This window comes from Coregonus lavaretus (genome assembly GCF_964263955.1).
Source record: "Coregonus lavaretus genome assembly, chromosome: 25".
NCBI lineage: Eukaryota > Metazoa > Chordata > Actinopteri > Salmoniformes > Salmonidae > Coregonus > Coregonus lavaretus.
In genome coordinates, this window is record NC_140012.1 from 9,553,821 (window position 1) to 9,570,829 (window position 17,009).

Sequence of the window (17,009 nt, forward strand, 5' to 3'; positions counted from 1 at the left end):
CAGACAGATTTTTCACCTAGTCGGCTCGGGGATTAGAACCAGCGACCTTTCAGTTACTGGCACAACGCTCTTACCCACTAAGCTACCTGATCAGGCGGCTTTGCGAGGCTAGGTGGGTGGCTTTTGATCATTTTATTGGATTCCTCATGTCTTACTCATTGTTAGGAGGAATTATGGTCCAAATCGGATGTTAGGTACTATATTTATTGACGATTATATGAATCCAATAAATAAAAACAATGGGCATTTTGGGTGCAATCAATTAGAGGCCCAGTGCAGTTAAATATGAGGTTGGAATAACACCGTGAAATGATGATAATGCCCTTCTAGTTTAAGAGCTGTTTGAAAAGACTATACCCTGATGAAGACAGCTTGTCTGTCGAAACATTGGTTATTAGGATATTAAATTATTGCATCTGAGCTCCTAGAGTGTGCGGCTTTCCTTTTCTTTTTGAACTGTTTGAAAAGACTGCCTGAAATTTCTGCCTGGGATGGAGTTTTGGCCTGCTTGGTGACATCACCAGGCGGTAATTTAGTTAATAGACCAATAAGATAGAGTTCCAAACATCTCTGCCAATAACAAGTAGTTCAGGTTTCCCTTCCCCACTGGGACCACTCCCCAAATTCTTGCTTGAGAAATGGCGCTTTGCTAAGAAGCTATTTTTGTTTATTTTTGACCATTTTAATTTAAAACAATCACAGTAATGTACTTAATTGTCACCCAGAAAATATTTGAGTTTGAGATAAACATGGCTGCATTGGACCTTTAATTTCTCAGAGATCAAATTATATTTCAACAAAATAATGTTTCAGGAATGCTAATCTTATCTGTTTCTAACTACAGAAATGATTACGGCACAATCTGAGATGGTGGTTGTGGAAATCCTCTTACTAAGTGCTTTTTGAGGTGGAACGACCCTCATCCCTGTTTATTCAAGCTGAACCCAGAAATCGCCCACAACAGCAAAGGGAATGCGTGCAGGATTACACTTTTTGCCAAAGATGATTGCATGATAAGCTGTGGCTTGAGTAACTTTCACAGACTCCAAATTCATAATCACGGCATAACTGCGACAGTTCTGGATCACATAATAATAATAATAAATTACATTTGTAAAGCACTTTTCATTAAAACAGAATAATCTCAAAGTGCATAAAATTAATTTAAAATCAAATATAAAACCATTTCTTGGGACAACTAGACAGGGCAACTGACACAAAGAACACAGCTGACGCTATAAGTGACAAGGACACCAAAGAGCCCAGCTATCTTTATCGAACTCTGCATTGTTGGAAAAGGACTCGTAAGTAAGCATTTCACTGTTAGTCTACACTTGTTTACAAAGCATGTGACAAATACAATTAGATTTGAAAGCCTTCCTAAAGAGAAAAGGACTTTAGGCCCATTTTAAAGGAGCCCAGAGTGTGGTGCCTTCAGGTGGTCCGGGAGGGCATTACAGAGGCTTGGGGCGGTCTGATCCCCCAAGGAGCTGAGCTTGGTCCTGGGGGCGTGGAGGAGCAGGCTATCGCTTGCCCTAAGGGTGCAGGTGGAGTTATGGAGGGAGAGTAGTTATTTTAGATAAGGAGGGGCATTGCCATGAATACACTGGAAAGTCTGCAGGAGGGTCTGTAATGAGACGGGGAGCCAGTGCAGACATGCCAGGATGGGGGTGATGTGATGGTGCTTCCTCACTCTCATCAGGATCCTGGCAGCACTGTTCTGGATGTACTGGAGGCTCCTGCCTGGAATCCCGATGAAGAGTGCATCGCTGTAGTCCAGCCTTGAGGAGATAAAGGCATTGATGAGCTTCTATGCATCAGACTGAGTGAGGGTGGGACAGAGTTTGGCGATGTTCTTGAGGTGATAGAATGACACTTTACAAAGTTGTTTGATGTGGCGGTCAAAGATCAGGTAGGAATCAAGCTTTACACCCAGATTGGAAACTGAGGGGGAGAGAGGGATGTTCTGTCCTGCTATGGTGAGGTGTGTTATTGGTGAGTGCTGAACCTGGTAGGGGGTGCCAACAAGCAGGGTCTCGGTTTTGCTGCTGTTCAGTTGAAGGAAGTTTTGCTTCATCCATGCCCTTATCTCCTCAAGGCAAGTGTTCAGATGGGCACATGCTTCAGAGTGACTTGGGGCAGGTTGGGACACAACCACAACAAGTTATTAGGCCCCTCATAGTCAAGCATACAGCGTTAAGGCATGTGGATTAACTGACAAAATAATTGTCACATTAATGTCATTGGGGCACCACAGCCGGTTGAGTTAAATTGACTAATTCCCTTATAGGCCCAAGTTCCAAATATGAAGTGTGATACACTGGGCTTGTCAGCTTGGGGAAGTTCTCACCCATAGACTCAAGTATTACTGTGCCTTTGAGCACCCTCTGCTGCCCAACAGAGGAAGTTAATCAACGCAAGCAAAGCTTAGCTGGAGGGAGAGGTAGGGATACACAGTGTGAGAATAGGCGAGCAGGGTGAGTGAGAGACTGGTTATGTCTTTGGCAGAAGAGATCCCACTATCCATTGTTCAGGTTCAGAGTGCGTGCAGCAGTAGCCTAATATCTAGGGCTCCATCTCTGGGCTCAGTCTGGTTTGTAGCAGAAGTGAACCCATTGGCCTCACATTCCTAGCTCACTTCTGAGGCCTCAGTATTACCCTCCAGGGTTAATGAGGTGTCCTGCTCCGTACAGTGGCCCTCAGACTCCAGATGACTGCTCTCTTGGATTCCCATGTCCTTTATCTCAACTCCACCACCCACTAGTTCTGAAGCTTCATTCTCCAGGGTTTTCGCTGAGCAACTTTTGACCATGTACAAAATATCCCTGTCCTCTCTGACTTTGACACCATTGGTCCCCTGAGCATTGGGTACCTCAGGTGTGATTTCATCATGTGAGGGATCTCGGTTCGTTTCGGGCATTACGATGTCTGGGTTGTTGCAGACTTTTTCCGCCTCTGTGCGGCCTGTTTGGTGATTGTCCTTCTCGGGAGCTGTCTCCATGTAGCCATTCGTCTCTTGTATTGCATTGTTGTTATTGGCAGAATCCTTGTCGTTGCTCTCCTTATGGCTACTCCCATCAGATGTTGTTGCCCCATCCCCAAGACTCTCCCCATCCTTTCCATTCATTTCCTCATCAATCTGAACCTCTTGGGTTGTGTCCAGCTGATCATCTACTTGTTGAATGTCCAAGGGAGCCTTCTTCTTCTGGGTTGCCTCATCGCCACTTTCTACCTCTTGGGTTGCAACATCTCTACTTTCTACCTCTTGGGTTGCAACACGGACACTTTCTACCTCTTGGGTTGCAACATCTCTACTTTCTACCTCTTGGGTTGCAACACGGACACTTCCTACCTCTTGGGTTGCAACATCTCTACTTTCTACCTCTTGGGTTGCAACACTGACACTTTCTACCTCTTGGGTTGCAACATCTCTACTTTCTACCTCTTGGGTTGCAACATCTCTACTTTCTACCTCTTGGGTTGCAACATCTCTACTTTCTACCTCTTGGGTTGCAACATCTCTACTTTCTACCTCTTGGGTTGCAACACGGACACTTTCTACCTCTTGGGTTGCACCATGGACACTTTCTACCTCTTGGGTTGAGTCATCAACACGTTCCACCTCTTCTGATGTGATCTCATGACACTCTTTCTCTATGCTGATCTCTATGTGGGAGTTCATCTCATCTGTGTGCCCTTGGCTGTCCAACTCAATGGCTGTTTCTGTGTCTATGTTGCTGTCCCCTTCTGAGGTTGTCTTCTCATGACTGATGTCTTCTTGAGCTTCCTCCGCAGGGCTAAGGTCCTCTAGAACTGTCTCCCTTAGGCTATCTCCATCTCGAGGAGTCTCCTCATGGATGTCTAGCTCTGGGCTACTCTGTTTGGGAGGGATTGTCTCTGTAGTTGTGTCTGTTTGGGTCTCTTCCTCAAGGGCCACTTCCGATACACACTCCTTCTCCAGACCTGTGGCCTCTTCCTCAGGTGTCTGCTGTTGACATTCTCCTTGGTGGACCACCTCCTCATGGCTATCTGGGTCTAGGCTACTCTGTTTGGGAGGGATTGTCTCTGTAGTCATGTCAGCATGGCTCTCCTCCTTAATGACCCTCTCAGTCTTCACCTCCACTTCACACTCCTCCTCCAAGCCTTTGTCCTTTTCACAGTGCACTTCCACAGGTGTCTGCTGTTGACAATCACCTTGGTGGTGGATCACCTCCTCATGGTCGAGCCTCTCTGGAGTAGATTCTTCATGGCTGTCCCACTTAAAAATAGTCTCCACTGGGCTGTGTATCTCCAGGACGGCCTCTACCTGGACTACATTGTGGTCCTCCTGGGTGACCTCTGAGGAAAGGGTCTCAGTCTCACTGAGCTGTAACTCCACAGTGTCTATGTCATCGGCATCAGCTAGGAACTTCTCAGTCCGTAGGCCCTCTGGCTCACTGGAGGCGAGGTTCACAGGGTTGAGGGGCTCTTGACATTGCAGAGTAGGTAGATGAGGAGCAGGGCTGTTGGGAAAGAGAAGGCCATAAAGTAACACTACTCAACATGACCTTTATATTGACGTGTAAAACTTGAAATACAAGTATGGGTAACAGATTGATGCTGAGAGTCAGATTTTTCACTTTAAAATGCATGTCAAACAAAAACCAATGATTGCAAAGTTAAACAAACGATACAACTATGCACAAGGACTACTTTTAACATTTTCACAGACATTTTTATAAAAACACATTTACCTAAATAACAGTGAAGACGCACATTTTGGTAATAGAATAATGGTTTGTGCCGTCATTCTGTTACCAAACTTTTCATCTGCACTGTTCTTAGAGTAAATGTGCTTTTGTAAAAATGTGTGGTAATTGTTAAAAGTCGTCCTCATTCTGTTATCGTAGAATTGCCTGTATCTGCAAAGACGTAGGCCGAGATTCAATCCGATCGGCCCCTTTTGGCTCTGCACAATTTATAGGCAAAGTTAACCTAACATTCAAAGTAAACGCTGCAGATGTCGGATCAATCGGAAATTACCTTTACATGTCCATCGCGCTACAATGCAGGTCTTCTGCGGTCCAGATTGAATCCTGGCCTAAAACAATGTGCTCATTGAACACACCAGGAGTTTAAACTCAAACCTACACCTTATTTGTGCCTGTGTGGACAGTTGTACTATTTGATCTGCTGACACTCCAGTCTTACCTCTCCATGGACTCATAAGGAACTGGAGTGAGACTCGACTCCTGGGTCGAGTCCTCTTCCTGAACCCAGCCCTGATTGGACGAGGCATAGGTGAGGATGGCCTCTGTCACAGTGTAGGGTGTGTGGCCCTGCACACAGTCCAGGATGTGACCAACCGGCAGTTGGGTTTGCAGGAAGAGGTGGAGCTGGCTGTCTGACAGACACACTGTCATGCTGCACACTCTGAAGAAAGACAAACAAGGTATGTCAATGCCATGCTCAATGTTGGCTCTTTTTCGTTGACTAGTCATGGTAACATTTTTCCTTTGTGCTCATTCTAGGTGTGACAATGACAAATAGAGGGAACAAGCAAGCACTATAATTGAAATTGTGGAGTCATTGCTAATTATTAACTTCGGAGAAGAACTGACTTGTCCAGGAAGGACTGCAGGCCTTTCCTCCTCTTCTCCAGGAAGTCCTCACCACTGAAGGAGAAGAAGGACTTGCTGGGCAGGTCTGGGACAGGTCTATAGGACAGACAGGGACAGAGAATAACACATAGCTCCCAGAACAGGACAACTTCACATTGGTGTTCGAAATTATTTTTCAAACAAGCAGTTGGGGGACAATGCTATGACTTACACCAAGCCAGTGTTCTTCTGCATCCTCTTCTTGAGCCAGACAAACTCACTGTAGCGCCGGCGCACACAGGACGTTTTGGCCGTGAAAGACTTGCTGTTGGTCTGTGAGTAAAAAGAGATGGTGCACCATTACATCCTGTGGATACAGACAACGCCAATGGGAGTGAAAACATAAAGCCCAAACTAGAGAGCTGGGCGATATGGACAAAAAGTAATATTGCAATAAATTGCCCCATTTTGCGATAAATACAACTTTACATTAGCGGCAGGGCTCTAGACTGACTTTTTCCAGTGCCAGGTAAGACAGGAAATAAGTTATTTATCTATTTAGGCCCTGTGTAGCTCAGTTGGTAGAGCATGGCGCTTGTAACGCCAGGGTTGTGGGTTCGTTTCCCACGGGGGCCAGTATGATGCTCTGGATAACAGCGTCTGCTAAATGACTAAAAATAAAAAAAATCTTACATTTTCAGGGAATGCACGATGGATGTTTTGATGTGCAACATGTCAAAATAAGACTCAGAATTATCAGATTTCTTTTTGGCTCTTTAGAGATAATTTGCCTGCATATTGTTTGTGCATATTGGCCTAGGCTATTTGATACATAATTCACCACTTGAGGAAGTGGGAACTCAAAACACACCAAATATTATATTGCTGCTGGATAGCCATGTAATTGATCTAACAGTCAACATACTCCGTTTGTTTAAGCGGTGGTATTTCCTCAATATTGAGAGTAAATACTGTAATTATTTTTTATACTCAGAAAGCTAAGACTCCTCAGTAAAAGTCATTGTTTTAAAAACTGTTTAACATTTTGAAATGTTACTCAACAGTCGTATGCTTGCGCTTATCAGAATGCATCTCTCCCTTTACTCCGTGCGCAAAGGGGGGAGAGGGAGTGAGAGCCGGCATCGAGACAGGAAAGGGCAGAGGAGTTGTAATGCCTTCATCGACTCGATTTTGTGTATAGAGCACACTTCTGGCAAAACAGAATTCAGTTTTCTTCAATTTGCTGCAATGTTGCAAACTAGCATACACAACAACTCTGCAAAATGTGTCCTACACGGTCGGAAAACAGTGACGAACATAACACGCAGCACCCCTTCTACGGTCATGTGGACGGAGGGTTCTTGAAACGTAACATCCAATAAAGCTAAATGACGTAAATGTAAATGTAAGATGTAGCCGCTGGAAGCCAGCGGACCATTCTAGCAGTTTCGGCTAATAAGAAATTATCCAGACCTCCAAAGGAAGCGTAACAAACAACGTGATTTCAAGGTATGTATGGTTACGCGAGACTGTTGACCAAATAATGGTTTTAGAACAACAACAAAAAATCTTCAGGAACCTTATGTAGCCTAATCACAGAGGTAAGTTAAATTGCTTCGGTATGAGGAGAGCAATGTCGGTGTCAGTAATTGTATCGTCCCAGCTCTTGCCCAAACAACCTTTGTCCCAGTACTGATAACTACACTTAACAAAAATACAAACGCAACATGTAAAGTGTTGGTCACATGTTTCATGAGGTGAAATAAAAAAATCCCAGAAACGTTCCATAAGCACAAAAAGCTTATTTCTCTCAAATTGTGCACAAATTTGTTTACATCCCTGTTAGTGAGCATGTCTCCTTTACCAAGAATCCATCCACCTGACAGGTGTGGCAAATCAAGAAGCTGATTAAAACAGCATGATCATTACACAGGTGAACCCACTTTAAAATGTGCAGTTTTGTAACACAACACAATGCCACAGATGTCTCAGGTTGAGGGAACGGGCAATTGGCATGCTGACTGCAGGAATGTCCACCATAGCTATTGCCAGAGAATTGAATTAATTGAATTTCTCTATTATAAACTGCCTCCAACGTCGTTTTAGAGAATTTGGCAGGAGGTCCAACCGGCCTCACAACCGCAGACCACGTGTAACCACGCCAGCCCAGGTCCTCCACTGTAAGGGTGGGGGGGGTGCTGAGTATTATTTATATCTGTAATAAAACCTCATTCTGATTGGCTGGGCCTGTCTCCCCAGTGGGTGGGCCTATGCCCTCCAAGGCCCACCCATGGCTGCACTCCTGCCCAGTCATGTGAAATCCATAGATTAGGGCCTAATGAGTTTATTTCAATTGACTGATTTCCTTATATGAACTGTAACTCAGTAAAATCTTTGAAATAGTTGCGTTTGTATTTTTGTTCAGTATATTTGAAAAATATAGATTATTTTGTTGTTGTTGTTGTACATTTGCTGTTGACAGTGCACAACAATGTAGCAGGAGAACCCAACCAAAATCAACACAATTTAGCACTTAAGAAAATCTGAAGCATCAGCCAGTCTTGCCACAGAAAGACACACCCTGCTTCAGAGAAGCTATTTACTCTTGAGCCATAATCAATTACCCATTGAACTGAGGGTTTCTCATTGATAACATTCTGCTCTAGAAAGATTAACATACACTGAGTATACAAAACATTAAGAACGCCTGCTCTTTCCATGACACAGACTGACAAGGTGAATCTAGGTGAAAGCTATGATCCCTTATTGATGTCACTTGTTAAATACACTTCAAATCAGTGTATATGAAGGGGAGGAGACAAGTTACAGAAGGATTTTTAAGCATTGAGACATGGATTGTGTATGTGTACCATTCAGAGGGTAAATGGGCAAGACAAAAGATTTAAGTGCCTTTGAACAGGGTATGGTAGAAGGTGCCAGGCACACCGGTTTGTGTCACGAACTGCAGCGCTGCTGGGTTTTTCACGCTCAACAGTTTCCAGTGTGTATCAAGAATGGTCCACCACCCAAAGGACATCCAGCCGACTTGACACAACTTTGGGACGCATTGGAGTCAACATGGGCCAGCATCCCTGTAGAACGCTTTCGACACCTTGTACAGTCCATGCCCCAGCAAATTAAGGCTGTTCTGAGGGCGGAACTCAATATAAGGAAGGTGTTCCTAATGTTTGGTATACACAGCGTATCTCCTAGAACAGTGGTTTTCAAACCTCTCCTCGGGGAACCCCAGACATTTCATAATTTTGTTGTATCCCTGGGGTGTAATCATTACGCCGATTGTGTTGGAAAACATCTGTTGCAAACGAGAGATTCTATTAGACAAATTCAGGTAAGTCCCTCCCCGTTTCATTCCATTTGCTCCCGTTTCGTTCTTAAACAGTTTCCACAATAAATACACCCCTGAACTAGCAAACGATTCACTAATCAAGGGCTTGATGAATAGTTGACCATTTGAATCAGGTGTGCTAGCTAAGGAATAACTTGGCTGAGGGTCCCCCGAGGAGATTTGAGAACCACGGTCCTAGGACACTCATTCAGGTTTCATCAGGAAGTGACTCGACAATGTCGTCCCCACAGTGACTGATTTGGCTAAATGGCTGTTATAGGAGAAAACTGAGGATGGATCAACAACATTGTAGTTACTCCACAATACTAACCTAATTGACAAAGTGAAAAGGAAGTCTGTAGAATACAAATATTCCAAAACATGCATCCTGTTAGCAACAAGGCACTAAAGTAATACTGCAAAACATGTGGCAAAGCAATTAACTTTTTGTCCTGAATACAGTGTTATGTTTGGGGCAAATCCAATACAACACATTACACATTACCACCCTCAATATTTTCAAGTATAGTGGTGGCTGCATCATGTTATGGGTATGCTTGTAATCATTAAGGACAGGGGAGTTTTTCAGGATAAATAAATGGAATGGAGCTAAGCACAGGCAAAATCCTGGAGGATAACCTGGTTCAGTATGCTTTCCACCAGATACTGGGAGATTAATTCACCTTGCATCAGGACAATTCACCTTTCGGCAGGTAGCCTAGCAGTTAAGAGCATTGGACCAGTAACCGAAAGGTCACTGGTTGGAATCCCTGAGTTGGCAAAGTGTAAAAATCTGCCGTTCTGCCCTTGAGCAAGGCCGTTAACACCCAACAACAACTGCTCACCGGGCGCCGATGACAAGGACATCGATTAAGGCAGCCCCCCTCTGATTCAGAAGAGTTGAGTTAAATGCAGAAGACTTGGTATCCCCTTACAGTAACTTAAAACACAAGGCCAAATCTACACAGGAGTTGCTTACAAAAACGACAGTGAATGTTCCTGAGTGAACCAGCTACAGTTTTGACTTAAATCTGCTTGAAAATCTATGGCAAGACCTGAAAATGGTTGTCTAGCAATGATCAACAACAAATTTGACAGAACTTGAAGAATTTTGTAAAGAATAATGGGCAAATGTGGCGCAATCCAATCTACTAAGCTGTATGGAATTGTTTTAAGAAGGTGATACCAAGGATCATTTAGCTATTTCATTTAGCATTTTAAGACCCCTTGAAGTATCACCTTGGCCCTTACTGCTATTAGCCCATACAAACGCATTGAATAACAAATTCACTACATGGAAAAACAGATATACCCCTTATTTTTGGCACTAAACAGTCTCATTTTTTTTTTTTTTTACTGTTACCGGGGAACCTTCAGATGAGTCTTGTGAGGCCTGTGGGCGTCCTAGAGCAACCGACATGTACGTGTTTGTGTGAGTCTCACCTTTCCACAGAGGGGTCATATTAGTGTGTAGCCCAAACTGTTTGGACGCTACAGACTGAAGTTGGCAGATCGGCTGTACCGACTTCAGACGAGTCCCAAGACGCTTGTGGGGGTCGTAAGGCAAAACGGAGAACACCATCGTGTTCGTGAGAGTCTCATCTTTCCAGAGAGTGGTCATATTTTATAGGCCAAACTGTTCGGACACTACAGGCGACTTTGTGAGAAGACCGGTTTTTCGGGATCTCATGAACTGACAAACACCACTCTAGCTCCGTCACCTTTCACCGCAGATGTGGAAGTGCGACATCGGTGGATGCGGTGGGTTGAGACGCATCCAATGCAAAAAAATAACATCTCTAGCTTAAACTGACATTTCTATGGGGATTTTTCCCTTATGCTAATTAGATTTCCGCGGGGCGCAGACATCGACTCTAGGGAGTTAATTGGGGTGTGAACACTTTCTGAAGGCACTGTAAATGCATTTTATGCTCGCTTTGAGGTAAACACCACCAAGCCAAGCGTGAGGGCCCCCGCTGGTCCGGATGACAGATTTCACTCGCCGTGGCTGTAATCATGCTTTGCTCATCTCCGTAGCGCACATCTGTAATCATGAATTACTTTAAAAGGCTGGTCATGCCACACATCAACACCATCATCCCAGATACCCTGGACCCAATCCAATTTGCATACCGTCCTAACAGATCCACAGATGATGCAATCTCAATTTCACTTCACACTGCTCTCTCCCACCTAGACAAATGGAATACCTATGTGAGAATGCTGTTCATTGACTACATCTCAGCGTTCAATACCATAGTCCCCTCCAAGCTCGTCACCAAGCTCAGGAACCTGGGACCGAACACCTCCCTCTGCAACTGGATCCTGGACTTCCTGATGGGCCGACCCCAGGTGGTGAGGGTAGGTAACACCTCCGCCACGCTGACCCTCAACACTGGGGCCCCCAGGGGTGTGTGCTTAGTCCCCTCCTGTACTCCCTGTTCACCCACAACTGCGTGGCTACGAATGACTCCAACACCATAAAGTTTGCTGACCACACAACGGTTGTAGGCCCCCCATCCACAAGGCTGTAGTGGAGCGGGTCAAGAACTTCAAGTTCCTCTGTCCACATCACTGAGGACTTAATATGGTCCACACACACAGTCGTGAAGCGGGCACAACAGTGCCTTTTCTCCCTCAGGAGGCTGAAGAGATTTGGCATGGGCCCCCAGATCCTCAAGAAGTTCTACATCTGCACCATCGATAGCATTTTGACTGGCTGCATCACCGCCTGGTATGGCAACTGCAATGCCCTTGACCGCAAGGCTCTACAGAGGGTGGTGCGGACGGCCCAGCACATCACTGGGGCCGAGCTCCCTGCCATCCAGGACATTTATACCAGTCGGTGTCTGACGAAGGCCCAGAAAATTCTTCAGACACCCAAGCCATGGACTGTTCTCTCTGCTACCATCTGGCAAGCAGTATCAGAGCATCAGGTCTCGGATGAACAGGCTCAGAGCTTCTACCCCGAAACAATAAGACTGTTGAATAGCTAATCAATGGCTACCTGGACTATCTGCACCCCACTCTACCTGCACTGACTATGCACACTCTCAGGTCTTTATCCACATCCTCACACACACACCATATACGCTACAGCAACTTTTCACTTTTATTATTATCTATCCAGATGCCTAATCACTTTACCCCTGCCTACATGTACATATCTGTCTCAATTACAACATATACCTGCAAAGTGATATAGTATTGGTACTCCTTGTATATAGCTTACATTCTTGTGTTTTTGTCATGTGTTTTTATTTTCTTTATTTAACGCTACATCGTTGAGGAAGAGCTTGTAAGTAAGCATTTCACTGTAAGGTCTACACCTGTTGTATTCGGGACGTGACAAATACAATTAGCATTTTACTACATTTTCTCCTGAGGACTCAATCAAGCAATTCACCTGAATCAATTCTACTTAGGCTAATGTCAGAAAGGGACAATGATGGTACATATTAAGAATTATACTTCACCTGCAGGATTCTATTGAATGTTTACAGAGAACAAATTCAATACTAGATTGTCAAGAAATTTGAATGAAGCCCAATGTTAATCCTCCAGTCTCTCTAGCTAGCGCAACATTGGGTTATGGCTTCGAGAATAAGCCTACATTAAAATTGCTTGATGCTGGCTTAGCCCTTCATTAACATGCGTCAAACATCATGGGGAGAGAAAAGTCAACAGCAGAGATGAACAAAAAGCATATGATCATTGTAGAATTCGTACCAACAAATGTTGTTTACCTCCAAGCAGGGTACCAAGGTTTGAGTGCTGACACACAGAATTCCAAACCACATGCCATCCACTTTAGGGATATGATCTAGGCCTATTTGCTGATGGGAGTAGTAGGGCTGTGCGATGTGGTTTTACAGTATTTTATTATATTAATATGATTTTTAATAATAAAAGTTCTACATTTGCTTTATGAGTAATGCGTGACCCCTACGGTGGCAACACATAGTGGTGTGTACTCATGGATGCCAAGGGAAGCCAGGCTTCCCCCAAAAAATTTACCTACAAAAAAAAAAATGTATCTGTTTGTGATTAATAATATTCCTTCAATTCGCTAGAGGCTGAATGCATCTCACTGGAGAAAGCATCCGAGCGAGCGAAACAGCGCCCCTCCGTCTCTGTATGTGTAGGCCATCTATCTGATGCTGTCTGGTCCAAAAGAGTATGACATTATGACAAGAGCTGACATACCGCCAGCGAGCATTTGGCCTCCCTTGATCAATTAGCGTTGAGCTAAACTGAGTGACCTCAACTGTGAATGGTCCTGGCGCACCACAAAACATTGTCAAGGGAAGCCAGTTTGGATTTGGCGTCGCTCCTATCAAATCGCATTGAGAGCATACGTCATTGACAGAAACAACTTGAATTGTTGCATGTCGTTGTGTTGTTGTCTTTCGGTGGATAGCTAGCAAAAAATGGCCCTTTCCTAAATTAGCCATAGATGGAGATAGGGATTTGGACTTGTGGTTTTACTTAATTCTCTGTACTGGCCAATGATTATGAAGGCGATTCTGATCATTCATACATTGGGCCCCTGGCCTGAGAGGATGGAAGTTCAATATGTAGCTAGATGTAGAAGGTTAATGTTAACTAGCTAACGTTGCCCATGAAAGGAAGTTAGGCTAGCAAACAAGCATTTTAGCCAGGTAGCCTAGGACAACAAAAAATAAAAGCGTGTACTGTATGACAGAGTCATAGACCGTTTCGCCAACGTGAAAGAGGAGGATGGCATTGGCCTTTCTCTACAATTAGGGTGAGTCAACATGTTTTTTTCTACTTACACGAACACACAGGAATCAACCATGGGCAGCCACATAATATTTAGCTTATGTTGATTGGACTAAATAGTTTCTGGTGACTTTTAGTTGTCACTGTATTAGACTAAGCATACAGTGCATTCGGAAAGTATTCAGACCCCTTCCCTTTTTCCACATTGTTACGTTACAGCCTTATTCTTAAATTGATTAAATTGTTTTTTTCCATCAATCTACACACAATACCCCATAATGACAAAGCAAAAACAGGTTTAGAAATGTTTGCTAATGTATTAAAAATAATAAACGGAAATATCACATTTACATAAGTATTTAGACCCTTTACTCAGTACTTTGTTGAAGCACCTTTGGCAGCGATTACAGCCTCGAGTCTTCTTGGGTATGATGCTACAAGCTTCCCCAGTGATTTTACCCACGCACCGCTACTGGCAACGAATATATTCTAAGTGATGTCAATGGGTCTTCCTCCATTCTGATTGTTTTATACTGTTCAATTCAACTTCAACCTAAAATAATTTCCTGCATTTCCATCAATTTCTGCCTTTACTGCAATCATTTTAGATAATTTCCACACTGCCACGTAGGGCTGCACGATATGGGCAAAAAAACTAGGCCTTATTTTTAACCAAATGTTACAATTGCGATTTGACTTGCGATTTACATCAAAACACTTGGGTGAACCGTTGGAATCAAGGAAATATAATATTTATTCTAATTCTATAGTTAGAATATAAATAATAGTGGCCACTTTGAAGACAGTGTTGTTTGACATGACAAATGAATGAAAATGCCAGGGACAGGGTAGGAACCAAAGTGATGTTCAGTGTTTCCTAGGGGACCATATAATCTTTGGCTACATCAAATGTTCCTTCATGTAGCCAACATATTCAAGCTTCGCTTATTCCGCTTTAATTTAGAAGATACTGTTGCACAAACAACATGCTGATTTAGACCACACCAGCAGTGGTATCAGGCTGCATTAGCTATCTACGTTTGCTCTGACTCAGTACATTTATTAGCTAGCTAGCTAGCCAGCTAACTAGCGATTAGCATTAGCGGCTAACAGGATTTAGCTCAAACTTGCTAAGAAAAGACAAACCAGCTGTTTGCAGATGTAAGAAACACAAACTAATAGTGTAATTATAGAACGCTTGTGGATTTATATTAAGAAGCTATGTGGAAACAACACCGTTGTCATCAACATTGTTGCATGTGCTGCATTGACCATGCAGACTGAATGCAAGTGTCTCCTAATCAAGCAACAACAAATGCGCTCCTTGAGTGACAGGGGGCGGGGCTAGGTCTGTGTGGAAAACGGCATGGAGAGTGTGTGGAGAGGGATGACTCAAGTAGCGGTGTAAACGATAAAAATTTACGTTACACACGGCATATCACATTTAACAAACCAAACATTCAAATACCGTTATAGAAGGTAAAGTAAAAACCCAGACAGGTCCGTGCCTCAATACCGGTATATTGTAAAATACGGTATACCGCCCAGCCCTAGTCATTTGTTTTTTCTGATCCTGACTCATCTATGACAAATGCATACAATGAGAGTTAAGTAATTTCAAACTAACCCTTTCCAAGACTTGGGTTCTACAGCTCTAATATGGCCTAAGGACTTACACACTCATTGAGACAACTGCTTCTTTGTAAAGTTTAGCCTGTTTATGGTGAATGGATACTCACGTGAAGAAATATCTTGAAGTCCACGTACGAGTTCCAAGAGCCTTCATTCTGAACCCGAGGGTCTTGGACCCGCACTGCAACAAACTCCTGCGGAGACAATCAAAGAAGTGGTTTCACTAACAGAGGGAACCACAGGCAGTTAGTGTAGCTAAATTGATGAATCAACAGCTTGAGCAGTGCAATGAGGAAGTGATTCCAAGTCATGGATGGCTCTAGACCCACTACTGTATATCCTTTTTTCACCCAACAATTCTTTGTTAACCTGAGTGGAGAAGAGGGTCAGGGTAAAAGAGCAGCGAATGAGGGTAACTTACATCTTCTTCGTGATTCTTCATCATCCTTCTGTAGGCTGCACAGGAGACATCTGCCAAACAAAGAAGAAACCAAATAATCATTATCAACAACTCAGCAAGTGGGGAAAAAACTCAGCCAATGCTTCTCTTCCGCAGGTTGTACCGCTCAAGTCTCTATAAAGTACTCACATGTCTCGTCCTCTACTATTAGGAGGACAACGTTTCAGGGCCACAATAAGTTGCGAAAAATGTATACAAGGATAACATCTCACATGCAGTTAGTATTAGACTTCCCTCTGTCTTTGATGTTAGCCATGGTTGGGAACAGAAGAGACGCCTGCGATGAACTCCTTCATTTGCCCTTTGTCCTGAAGACAAACCCCCTCCTCTTTATAGTACAGACACTGCATTGGCAAAAGGTTTAACTCCCCCACCACCAATCACTCCCCACTCCTGTGTAAGAAAAGGATTTGCAATCCATGATGATTTGATACAGCGATACATGGAAGTCTTTGACTGTAGCCACATTCTATAAACGAATTTTCATAAAATTCAAGTCACTCTGACACTAACAGTTAGTCTAGCTCTAGCTGGCAAATGTGTGGGTAACAAACCAACTGATTAATTATGTTTTGGATTGATAACTAATGCAAGGCTAGTTACTTACTTTCATGTGGTAGTCAGGGTATCTCAAACGTCTTCATAAAAAACTTGTTTTGAAAGAGCCACAAATAATTATCTAGTTAGCTATTTAGTTTGCAAGTAGTAAGAAGTACAGCTATAGCAAACGTTAGCTAACTCTGCTGAGCTATTCATGAGTCGGAGTTTTTCGTACAAATGATGTCATGTCACTCTCGTTCACCGGGATCTTGGAAAGTACATTGACTGTGCACTACCACAGATCTGTATCTTTAGTAACGCTCTCCGTCAACAATTTTGTCGAACTCCAATAAAAGTCTTACAATGCAAAGATCTGTGAAACTCGGCGCAGCTTCAACGCAATTTGTGTTAACTCTGTGTATAGCGAGCAATAATATCTAAGTACTTCCGGGTCACGGATTTCTTATTTCTCTTCTTGTATCATCGCGTTCGCACATTTTGTTTGTGCATGCCTCCGCTTACGGTAGTGTGTGTTCAATGACGTTACATTTGTGATACAAAAATAAAAAGGAAGGGGGAAAAAATATTTAAAAAATTGCACCACCAACCAATCCTACATCTATATACCACTGTTTAATAAAAATAAAAATAAATCTCAAAACATCTTATAACTCAACTCTCGTACACCCAGGTACCTCTCTGCAGCTGC

The 17,009-nt window shown here is 43.4% G+C and overlaps 1 protein-coding gene across 2 annotated transcripts; it reads right to left on the reverse strand.

Annotated features, from left to right (window-relative positions):
• Window positions 1-598: 598 nt before the first annotated feature.
• On the reverse strand, window positions 599-16,702 carry LOC311101059 (uncharacterized protein). 2 transcript variants are annotated; one of them, XM_084142099.1, is made up of 8 exons: window positions 16,368-16,702; window positions 15,973-16,153; window positions 15,722-15,771; window positions 15,408-15,494; window positions 5,812-5,912; window positions 5,601-5,696; window positions 5,191-5,412; window positions 599-4,502 (listed from the first exon to the last, which is right to left on the reverse strand). In XM_084142099.1, the coding sequence occupies exons 3-8, from the start codon at window positions 15,743-15,745 to the stop codon at window positions 2,630-2,632; spliced, it is 2,403 nt and encodes an 800-aa protein (XP_083998225.1). In that variant the 5' UTR covers window positions 15,746-15,771; window positions 15,973-16,153; window positions 16,368-16,702; the 3' UTR covers window positions 599-2,629. The 2 variants fall into 2 exon arrangements, with proteins under 2 accessions (XP_083998225.1, XP_083998224.1); XM_084142098.1 differs by lacking the exon at window positions 15,973-16,153.
• Between the last annotated feature and the right edge of the window lie 307 nt (window positions 16,703-17,009).

Excerpts from the sequence above, each read along its gene's own strand:
- LOC311101059 (XM_084142098.1), bottom strand. The coding sequence starts at position 15,745 with ATGATGAAGAATCACGAAGAAGAT. Across the intron at positions 5,913-15,407 it reads ACTTCAAGATATTTCTTCAC|ACCAACAGCAAGTCTTTCAC; the intron begins GTGAGTATCCAT and ends TTTTACTCACAG. Across the intron at positions 5,413-5,600 it reads CTGCAGTCCTTCCTGGACAA|AGTGTGCAGCATGACAGTGT; the intron begins GTCAGTTCTTCT and ends GTCTTTCTTCAG.